The sequence below is a fragment of the Mastigoproctus giganteus genome, chromosome 13 (assembly GCF_048544385.1).
Source record: "Mastigoproctus giganteus isolate SK-2022 chromosome 13, ASM4854438v1, whole genome shotgun sequence".
NCBI lineage: Eukaryota > Metazoa > Arthropoda > Arachnida > Uropygi > Thelyphonidae > Mastigoproctus > Mastigoproctus giganteus.
The window spans coordinates 21,497,053-21,509,285 of record NC_143587.1 but is presented as its reverse complement, the minus strand read 5'-3'; the positions used below and the strand labels follow the sequence as shown (position 1 = coordinate 21,509,285).

General features: G+C 36.7%; 1 protein-coding gene across 3 annotated transcripts in view; it reads left to right on the top strand.

The window, feature by feature from the left end:
• The window catches only part of LOC150075847 (N-acetylneuraminate (7)9-O-acetyltransferase), a 156,865-nt gene extending 149,969 nt beyond the window's left edge, over window positions 1-6,896 (top strand). For all 3 annotated transcript variants that reach the window (XM_090388141.1, XM_090388140.1, XM_090388142.1), the window contains one exon: window positions 6,618-6,896. In XM_090388141.1, the coding sequence (XP_090244267.1) occupies window positions 6,618-6,869 (252 nt within the window). In that variant the 3' untranslated portion in view covers window positions 6,870-6,896. The remainder of the gene's footprint in view (window positions 1-6,617) is intronic.
• The last annotated feature ends 5,337 nt before the right edge of the window (window positions 6,897-12,233 follow it).

Genomic DNA, 12,233 nt, shown 5'->3' with positions numbered 1-12,233 from the left:
GAAAATCGCGTAAGTCGAATTCGCGTAAGTCGGGGTACAACTTTGCATATAAATACATATAAATTTTGCTTAATTGGGACCAAGGACTAACAAAAACACTAGTTTAGAAGAAAAATATTAATAAAATTGCAGTTCTTTATACATATTAATACAAAATATGTATTAAAAAAACAAATGACTTACGTTAAAAAGTTATTTCGATGTCGATGGCTTCATAAAATCTAACAAATTCGTCTGACGACACAGCGCGTTCCTTTTTTTCACGCAGAATTTATTCGTAGCAAGCTAATAATTTTTTTATTCCTTGCTTTGTAGCTATAACGCGTTCTTCGTTGGAGTCTGTTTTCTAAAATTTTTAAGCCCTTTACAATTGAGATCTTTTCAATTTTCAACCTGTCAAGTTTGCAATTGTCATGTGCTTTTCGCCGTTGCTTCATTTAGGCCTGTAGCACGTGCAATATCACATGGTCTTTCATTTCGCTCAAAGCGTTTCACAATTTCATATTTTTTCTCTATCGACAGAGGCGGACTGGCCATAAACCTTACCGGGGAAACCCCGGTGGGCCAGTGTGATTTTGGCCATAAACCATAGTGCGAGGCCACTATAAATTTTCCCGGGTAAGAATTTTTGATCCAGTCCGCCTCTGTTTATCGATAATTGCTTTTCTTTTTCTCTCTGAATCTGCAGTGTCTTCACCAGGACGCTTCCTTTTCACACCTTTTAATTCTTTTTCTCATTTTTAGGGAATAAAGCACAATTACAAAACTAGGAGGCACGCTTGATACGCATAAACAAAGCTGCGCGCATGTAGCAACTGAATAAACAACACCATAAAGGCAGAGATACACTATTAACACCTCACATTTCTAGGGGTTACTACCATAAAACAATAAAAATCCAGTTGCGTTTCTGCTAGTGAAATCTGTTATAAACTGGTAGTAAACTCGATCTAATTGCATTTGCGATTATACCGATAGCTGGAAATGTGTGGGTTTTTACGTTATTATGGTGAAATGTGTTTCCCCTTCACTGATATAAAAAACATAAAAGCAGCAAAGTTTAATTTTGTTCATCTTTCGCTCTCAATCTCCGCCGTCGCACCGGATATCGATAACATATGAAAAACGACCTTGAAGATAGTGGGCGGCAGCGTTGCCAAACGAAAAAATCAAGAACCGCGTAACTCCGAGTTCGCGTAAGTCGGGGTAGCGTAAGTCGGGGTATTACTGTACTACACTCAGGGTAGTGGAGAATGAAAAAGACCCGGGGTTAATTGTGCAGTCAGATATGAAGTTTTCTGAGCAATGCAGACAGGCTGCCAGAGCAGCTCATGGGATCTTGTCAATGATATACAGAAATTTTGCTAGCAGGGATAAGGAGGTGATTATCCCCTTGTATAAGGCAGTAGTCAGGTCACACCTTGAGTACTGCATACAAGTCTGCAGGCCTCACCAATCTTATTGCTCTTCTGGAGAGAAGGGCAATCAGATTGGTGAGGGGAACAAAGGGTTGCTCTTACCAAGAAAGGCACAAGTTCTGCAAATTGCAATGTCTGGAGACTGTGGTGATCTGATTGAGGTGTATAAGTTCTTGAATGGTTTGAGCAAGCTCAGTGCTGATGGGATTCTTCCTCTCGTTCAGATTACACACCTGATGGGGGCATAAATTCAAATCAAGGAAAGGCAGTTGTAGAATAGATGTGCTGAAATTTGCCTTTAGCTAGCAGCTAGTGGGTAGTTGATTGCTGGAACAAACTTCCATTGGTCGTTGTGGAGGTTGATAGCTTAAATAAATTCAAAGAACTGGACAAACTTTTGGATCAAATGGATGTGTGAAATGGGAAGGGATTGATGCTGTTTAAGCTTGCTTTCTTGTATCATATGCCTCCAGGACCAGAGTAGTGCATCTAGCAGTGCTTGTGACAAGTGAGGCACTTGCCATAGGCACTGCTAGATGCACTACTGCATATATATGCATGTTGAGATATGATATGATATGAATTAGGCACTGTTACAAGGTTTGCCTCAGGTGCCACAAATGCTAGCTCCACTGTATGCCTCTACTAATACTAAAATAAGGCAAATTGAATTTTTAATGAATAACTAGAGTGCTGTTTTGACTAGTTTTGGACTACTTAGCTCCATCATCAGACAGGTAGCCTCTATTAGCAACCTTGTGTTGATTGTTAAATAACTGTATTATGAAATCTTGATGAGCTGCCAAAACATAATGTTTGTTATAACCCCTATAATTTGACAGCATTGTTTCATTGGGCCAATGCATTAAATAAAATAATTCAATTTTGTGTCACAACCCCCTTTTCCTGACAGAATCCTGAGCTTTCGGGAGTTACAAGTAATTTTTTTTTTTTTTTTATTATTAATGAAAATCACAAACATGAAAAGTATTAGAACTTATAGTACTTAAAGTGCTTGGGCTGAAGGTTGAGAGGATGAAAAAGATACTTGTTGACATTAGACTTGAATTTCTGTGGATTGTAATTTTCTGGAAATACATGTGAAGGGAGGTTGTTCCAGAAAATGGAAGTTGATGGAATAAATGAGGAAGAAGAAAAATTGGTTCACTGAGTTTGAAGTTGGATAGTAAAAGGATACTGATTGGTTGCAGTATGTGTTTGAGCTGGTTTAGTACAGAGAGGGGGAATTACAGATGCCAGTTCAGAAGAACAGGGTACATGGACGTATCTATAGAAAAGGCATGCAGCAGAAACAGAATGTCTATGAGACAGAGTGGAGAGGCTTTTGTAAAGAGATGAGTCATTAATTAATCTAACTGCCCTCTTTTCAGTGGAATCTAGAAGCCCAAACAGAGGTTTTGAAGGCAATGCCATAGATGTGGGAACAATATTCCATGGTAGGGCATATTTGCAATTTGTACAGTGAACAGCTGTTTGGAAGAAAAGTAACGCCGAGAACAAAAGAGAAAACCCAGTTTTTCAGATGCAGAGGAAGCAATATGTGTGTGATGTGCTTGTGCCAAAAGAGATTAGAAATCAGGATAATCCTTAATACAGATGTGTGATCTTATCTAGAAATCTGAGTATCATCAAAGATAAGAATAGGAGTAAAAAATCTTTTTTGTGAGATATAAGACAGGATGGAGATTTAGAGGGATTGAAATCTACTAAGTTATCTTTGACCCACATGTAACCAGAACATAAAGTGGTGCTCAAAAAAAATTGCATCACCCCATTTTTTTAGGTTTTTTCCTTATACTGATAGCTAATCCTTTAAAAATAGCTGAAAGAACATAAATAAATAAGAACAATACACATATGAAACTATTAATTACAGAAAAATTATACTTTTATACCTTATAGGTAGATGTACAATGAAATAAGTAGTTTTCTCCAAAATAACAGCATGTTACTTAAGGTTCTTATAATAACAAAAATTCTATGAAAGAAGTGAGTTTTTTTCATTACTTTTCCCATACTAGGACAACAGGCAGCTATATAACCAAAGAACACAACAAAATGCACACTGATATTTTATTGGCCCACCCCTTGCTTTGATGATTGCTGCACATTGTCATGGCACAGACTGGATAAGGTTCTTAATGTATTCCTGAGAAATCTCATGGTGCCAAACACGGATTAATGTCTCTAATTGTTTTTGGTTTCTTTTCCATTACTGAAACACCCATTTTGTTTCGACATTTGTTAATTGGATTGAGATCTAGACTGTTCCCAGGCCATGTTATTGTGCAAATTGATTTATCTTTCAACTATTTTTGCACCTATGGACAATAAAGATAGTATGCATTTAGTCAAAACTTAATAAAGAGACGTCACTCACCTCAATAATCCATTGTGGTTATATGGATCATAAAACAGTAGTGTGAGAAATCATTAGTTGAACTAAACACAGTCTTAATAATTGCGGTTAGGAAAGCATGGTTTAAAAAGAGTAATTGAAAAAAAAAAAAAAAAGCTTAGCCTAGAGGAGGAAGGGGGTGCACCAAATCATCTTCTAGTTGTCTGAAATTAAAATTAAAAAAGGATTAAGGCCAATAGTCTGAAATTAATTTTAATTTCTCACACTACTGTTTTATGGTCCATATAACCACAACGGATTATTGAGATGAGTGTGCCGTCTCTTTATTAAGCTTTGACTAAATGCATGTTTCTTGTCATGAACTTCGGCATCCTAAGCGTTTGTTAACTCTTTTATGGTCAATAAAGATAGTAAAATAATTTACGTTTATTTAAGCAAGCTTGCGAAGTGTCATAAATTGAAAACTTTTGCTAAGGTTTTGAAGTACTATTTACAGTTTTGGCTTTATGACATGGAGCAGAGTCATCCTGGAAAATGCAATTGGCAACTCCAAAGTTATATCTAAGTGTGGGAAGTAATTTTGTCTCAAGAATGTCCTTGTACATCTCAGCATTCATTGCACCCTTCACAAATTCAAGATGACTATAACCCCTCTTATGTGATGAAATACAGCCTCATCAAATGAGGTGCAGAATGTTTCACTCTGGAGATGATAGTCAGGGTGAAATTCTTCTCTTCATATAACAGACTGCCAGCTGTCCAGGTCATACAAGTTGAATTCGATTCATCAAAGAGAATAACACATTTCCACTGATTCTCAGCCCAACTAGCATGCTTTTTTCTCCACACCAGACATTCTGCTTTCATTGTTTGCATCAAAAGCTGTTTTGAGATCTGTTGATGAGGATCTTCTGTTTTGGACACACAGAAGAACCAGAAATCTGTCCCATGCCACAGAAGATATTCATGGACATCCACTTCCTTTCTTTCTGTTTAGACTGCCAGTTTCTGGTAATTCTCATAATAAATGTGCCACTGTTGACTGGTTACAGTGAATTAGCTATTTCATGCTTAGAATGTCCCTCTGCATTCAGTGCAGCAGCAACACTTTTCCTATGATGTTAATTGTGAAGACAGCCATTGAAATAGCATGAGAGATGGCACACTCATCTCAATAATACTTGGGATTGTGGCATAAGCACTTTATTTATACTACCACTAGGGTGATGCGATCATGTATGGCATGTGACATCTAAGAGCTTGCTAGAGTTGGATGATGCAATAGGGTAATGCTATTAAAAACATATGATATATTGCCAAATTTCACAGAAATTTGGTGAATTTTGCCAGTGATTAAATTTTTTTGAGCACCATTGCATATAAATTAAATTACAAATGTAAATTAAATTAAGAAATGATTAGCAGAGTTGGTAAGCTATTATACAAGATGCAAATATAGTGAAAACTAGTACTATAGATGTAGAAACAAGAGATGGTAGAGAAGGGAACTACATTAAGAACGAGGGTATTGCAAGAGGAATATGTACCTAATAATTTAGAATACATAAATTTTTAGACTGCCACTCCTTGTAAAAGTTCTTTTAATAATGACTGACATTCTTTATATTTATGAAATATCACTAATAACAATACTGAAAACCAGCCACAACAATGCCAATATATAAAACAAAAATAAATTAAAGCAGCACACCCATTGAGTCCCATCTCATTGGAAGGCCACAAGACAATGGTCAACTCACATCAATGCAATAGGTTTGTATAATAGTGGCCATGCAGTAAATTAAAAACATTGAACTGTAGTAGCTGAGAGCCCTCATAACAATTAAGCTAAACTGCTAACAATAAACAGGGTTTAAAGAACATAATACGATGAATGAGAATAGAATAAACTAGGCTGCAGATATGGTTATGGGCTTTGCTTAGCATCTCAGCCCACTGATGTATATCTTTTGCATAAGCATGATGATAAATTATTTCAGTTGCAATTGATTCATTGATTTGTTTAATGATTGAAATGCAGCGATTCCATTGTGTTGTGACCTTCCAGTATGATGTGCTCCAGTGATTCCTCTGTTTAAATTAATTTTTTGTTTCATTATTGGTTATTGATGTGAAAACATCTATAGTGGCCTAAGAATGGAATGGAATGTAATGGAAGTGTAACAGAAATGCAAGATGGAAATGATGCAAATGACGCTAACTCAGTCACTAATGTTGATTTGGTAGAGTAAGTAGCGGACGTGAGCATCAAACGTCACAATCATAATTCCTGCAGTAGTAACTGCAGCAAGTATGGTTGTGATGTCATGCGATTCTACAAATGGATTTTGCTATAACCTCTTCCAAGCCAAGGATGTTTTCACATAAAACATCTTTCATGCTTACAGGGTACACATGCATCAATTTTTTGTATTTCAGGTAATTCAGTAATTCAGTTGGTTAGGTTGGTTTTCAGTAATGATACCGAAAACCAACCTAACCAACCTTATTGGCCTGTAAATTGGCCTTTTAATTAATGTATTCTGAATTATTAGGTACATATTTCTTCTGTAACACCCTTATTCTTAATTTAGTTCCCCCTCATCCTATCTCTTCATTGTTTGTTTTTATATCTGTTTACTGGTTTATTGTATTTGCATCTCTCATTGCTTACTCACCCTGTTAATATGCAACTTGAGCTGTAATTGATATAATATATATTAAAGTATAAATTTCAATATATTTTGCATTTATTGTAAACTGTGTATAATTATTAAATAAGCTGCAGGTTTTAAATTGTTTCTCTTTATTTCTTCTAGCTATTTATCGCCCAGTATCACATCTGGCTTGCAGCAGATACTCATGGAGTACTAGTCTTGGTGCCTAGCTACCCAGTGTTAAATGTAATGGTGACGTCATTTATTTTTGTCTGCATTGCTCATGAAATAAAGTTGCTTACTCATACATTGGTGAAATATGCCATTCCCATGGATTGGCGTTATTTATCTCGCAATGTCATCATCTTTTTCCTGGTGCTGGTTCCCATTGGGATTCATGATGGCATGTTTTGATTAAGCATTCTGAACAAAAACTGTAAAAAGTGCATTCTGCTGCTGGTCAGCAGATGAGGTTTTATTTTACCTCTTATTCTGTACAGAAAAAATACCAAAGGATGTAAAAATAAATTTAGAACTTTTTGTTAAGTTTTTTTTTTTTTCCCCCAAGGAAAAGTAAGAATATCATTATTTAAAGAACTTCTAAATTCTTTAAAGTAGTAGTTTCCAAACTTTGTAATGGCACCTCTCATAGCCTAACAATGTGTTCGTTATATTTCCTCTTCTTCACATTGAATTTGTTAGCCTGGACATTTTATTTGCATCTGCCCTTCCTCTCAACCAACAGTGAGATGTACCCCATTTTGCAACCTACTGCTCTAAAGCAAGCTTGTCAAATACACATTAAACCATAATTTGAAAGTATGAACCAGAGCTAAAATGCTCAATACATTCTACGTTGATATCAATATTTGTAAAAGAATAAGAGAAGTTTACCTCAATATATGTAACCACTTCCGTATGATTCTCTCCAGAAATTAAAACGAAAACAATTAAAAAATCAAATCTTACATTCAGTAAGAAATAATTAAAAATCAAATAAACACAAAAAAGGATTTAATGCAATTAAAAAATTGATTAATTAATTTTTGACTTAATTATAGTTAATTAAGTAAAAAATTACTTAATAGTAATTTTTTACCATTACGTAACAAAATAGAACTTTTGCTTCTATTGTAAGAAAACTTGTTCTTTGTTTGATCTTCTATCCAAACAGACAGCCATTCCATCTCTTCCAATTCTTTGTGTCTTGATCAATTGGATTTTTAGCATTAGCAAAGACACATGATGCAAGAAAGCAAGCTCATATAGCATCAACAAAAAAAAAACACTGAGTTTTTATTTTCTCTGCATTATTTCTAATTCCGGTGTTGCCTCATTTAGGCCTGTAGCACTTGCAGTATCACAAGTTCTTTCATTTCACTCAAAGCGTTTTGCAATAATTTCATATTTTTTCTATATAGACAGAGGTGGATTGGTCATAAGCCTTACCAGGGAAACCCCGGTGGGCCGGAGATGATGGAGGCTGTTGTGATTTTAGCCATAAACGTTAGTATGAGGCTGCTACAAATTTTCCTGGGTAAGAATTTTTGACCCAGTCCACCTTTGTCTGTTGATATTGCTTTTCTTTTTCTCTCTGAATCTGTAGTGTCTTCACCAGGACACTTTCTTTTTACACCTTTTAAGTATTTTATTATTTTTAGGAAGTAAAGCACAATTACAAAATGAGGCACACTTGATACACACAGAGCTGCGCAACAATAAACAATACCGTAAAGGCAGAGACACTGTTAACACCTCACTAGCTTACATTTTACCAAACTACGTTTCTGGAGGTCACTACCACAAAACAAAAACAATTTCCAGTTGCGTTTCTGCTAGTGGAATCTGTTAATAAACGTAGTAAATTCGATCTAATTGCATTTGTGATAATACGATAGCTGGAATTGTGTGCGTTTTCACATTATTAGGGTGAAATGTGTTTCTCCCTCACTGATATAAAAAACAAATACATGTTCGGAATCTATTCATTCCTATCATGTTGCATTTAGTTTGGGGTGATTCTGCGTTCGACTGCCATTTCTTGTGAACACAGGCGAATCGTGCATAAGCGAATTCGGTTCGTGTTATATACGATATTTCCCTATTTATAATTTGTGTAGTGTAAACACGTGTTATACGAGGACTGACTATCTGGAACTAATCAATGCGTTCCAGGGAAGGCCTAAAATTGAATGCATCGATTGAGAATGGAGTTGCTTCTCGCAAGGTTTTCTTGGCAGGTAGAAATGATTGAGATGATTCCATACGTGATGTGCAGCTGAATTAAAGCAAGGAATTCTAGTCTGAGAAGGGAAGGAGATCTACTGAATAGTCTTCAACTTTGAAAGACAGTAGTCTGGAATTTGTATTGAAACCTCAGGAGAGAACCAGATCTCAGTAAAAACCATCAGGTCTGGATGCAGATTCCAGGAAGGATGTCAGTTGAGTGTTTCATCATTATGTTTTACAAGACTGAGCATTCATAAAGAATATAATAATTGCATCTTTTGATGCCTCAGTAAGGCATAATTGTTTGGCTTAATAGTTGGCAAGTGGCAAAGTAGATGTTTTCACAAGGGTTAGTCATTCAAATTCTGGTAGAAAGTCAAGAAAGATGAGTAATTTGTAGACATTTCCTGTGGGGATTCCTGAATATCTGAAAAATGTCATTCATGCTCACATGTTTCGATAGCTAAGTCACTAGCTGATGACCTAGGATCAGGAAGAGGAGGTCGTCCAGAGAAAGGCCAAATGGTGGCTTCCACAGGCCAACAGTGGTCAGTCAGTGTTTGCTGACAGTGAACATAGAAAGAGCTATACAACTAGTGTTTAGAATTTTATTTTTATTTTTTCTATCTGCAGTTGAGTTCTGATATGCTGCCATAATTCTGTATTGTGATTTGGGGTTTGAGTCACAAGATAAAAATACTCTTGGTCTTACTTTTGGTTCTGGGGTCTGTTCTAATTGTCAAGTTGGTAGGTGTTCCCACAATTGGAGGAGGATGTCAACATCTGCCTGTCTGGTTAGAGGCAGATAGCTTCCATTGTCTTCCAATATGATCTACCTGCTGCTTGGAGGAAATGACATCTTCAAGGAGTGGATTTGCAGTTTGATTTCCATCCTTAGAAGTTTTCTGAGACTTACTGGCTACTGAAGCATTACAGGTGGGTATGAAATACCAGAATCCAATATAGATGCGTTATTGGATTCTGGAGCAGGAGTTGGCTGGAAAGTAGAATTTAATGAATACAATAGGGCAAAACAAACGAAGAATTTTCCATTTGTTTTGCCCTATTGTATCTTCTGGAGTTTCAAATAAGATATATCATATCTGAAATTTTCTGTAATAAAATATGATTAAAATCACGGGCATTTTCTGGCCTGATTTTTATACAGTACACTATAAAATCATGGTGAGTTGTTTGGATTTTCAACTTGTGAAACTTGGTCAAGCAGGTGAGAGGAGCGATTTGTCTGCTCTGATGGCATGTCATGGGGTATGGCCTCAGATTGCCCACTCTGCTGATGATGAGGGATGGCTGAAACATCGAGATTCACCGTTGGGAAGGCTTGAAGGATCAGCTGGGTTGAATCTTGAGTTATTTTCATATTTTATCTGCTTTTTCTTTGACTCCCTGTAATTTATACAACATGAGCCCTTCCACAAGTAGATTGCTGCCAGTGACATCTTTTTCCAGTTCACCATTGACATCTATGCATTTTATACAGCACATAGTTCTTCATTGCGTTGAAGAAAGTCTGCATATCTTTAATTTGTACTTGCAGAGCCATTGTAATTAATAATACACAGAATTTCTTTTGAGATGAAAATATACAAAAACGAATTATTGCTAACTGAAATAATTTTGTACTACACTTGGGAATGTCACAGTTTGTGGTGGAAGTGCATAGGGGTAGTTGGTGGGAATGCCAACCCCATGGTGGAGGGAAATGAGTGCGGTGAAACTAAATTCTCCCGAACAAGTTAGTTGCATACTGTGTCTGTCATTTCAGTATGTTATTGAAGGATTGCAATCTCGGAGGACAGCATAGTCCTGCATGGAATAACTGCTTTACCAAAGTAGAGTGGTCCTATAGTGGGATGAAGTTACTGTAGAGTTGTTAAAATTGGGAGGAAGAGACATGAGACAAACACTAGCAAGGCTGTTCGCAAAATGCATTGGAAAAGGTGTGATGCCTAACGAGTGGAATAATGCAATCATAGTTTTGCTGCATAAGAAAGGAGATAAATTGGAAATTATAGACCAATTAGCTTGTTATCCCACATCTACAAGTTGTTCACAAGGGTCATTACTAACAGATTAGAAAGAATACTTGATGAGAATCAACCGAAAGAGCAAATTGGCTTTAGGACAGGATTCTCAACTAGGGATCACCTTCATGTAATATCACAGCTAATGGAGAAAGAAAATGAATATAAAACACCATTATACCTGGAATTTGTGGATTATGGAAAGGCAATATTTTGGTCACTGGAAAGACAAGGTACAGACACCCCATTATGATTTTGAAGAAAATATGAGCACGCTACCTCCTTTACTAGACTAGACAAACACAGCAAATTTAAAATTGAGAAAGTAGTTCTACGAGGAGACAATATCACTGAAGTTGTTTACCGCTGCCCTTGAGGAAGTTCTCAGAAGGTTACACTGGTCACAGAAAGGAGGCAATATGAATGGAGAGGACCTAAGCCATTTAGGATTTGCAGATGACACTGATCATAAGCCATGACCCCAAAGAATTAGAGGAAAATCTTAATCAGTTATGCAGAGTTAGTAAGGATTCTGGACTAAAGATGAATATGGCTAAAGCAAAAGTAACGATGAACAAGTATGCCACAGAAAGGGATATAATGATTGAAGGAAGGAAGGAGCAGTAATTGAAAAGGTGGAGTCATATACTTATCTTGGATAAATCATTAGCTGTAATAATGATAATTGGCTGGAAGTCAATAAGAGAATAAATTTTGGATAGCATTCGGGAAATATAGTCACATAAATATTCTGAAAGGTAAGCGAAACGCTTGCCTTTCTGAATATTTTATAGTCTAGTATTATACACTGATGTGCAAAACTTAAGAACCAACACTCTTTCTAAAGGTTACAACCACAAAATCTTTACTTAAGGTACTCTTTACTGATGAGAGTAGATTTAGTCTCAGCAGCGATTCTGGACGTCAGCTAGTCTGGCGGGAGGTTAGCACATGATATCACCCCACAAACATCACTGATAGAGATAGATATGGTGGTTGAGGCGTTATCTTGGATGGACATACGCAAATCCAGATACTGGAAAGCAGTACTGTAACCGGTGCTCTCTACTTCACTGAGGTATTCCTTCCTCATGTGCGTCTGTTCCGAGGTGCCATTGTCCTCAATTTGGTGTTTATGGATGATATGCATATGGATCATATGCATATCATCCATATGGATCATCGCACTGCAGCCGTTGATATGCTTTTGGAAAGTGAGGACATTGTTCCTATGGATTGGCCTGCCCGTTCCATTGATCTAAATCCCATCGAACACATGGAACGCTCTTGGGGAGATGCCTAGCGGCATGTCCACACCCACCAGAAAATGTTCAGTTGAAGAACAATGGACGATGTTACCGCAAGAACTTATCAATAACGTTGTTCTAAGTATGGAACCCCTATTGTCTATGCACGTGGTATAAAGCTTGCATCGATATTAGGGGTGGCTATATCTCCTATGGAGGACCACTTCTTTATTTTCAAAAATGGCTGTCGCCATTTT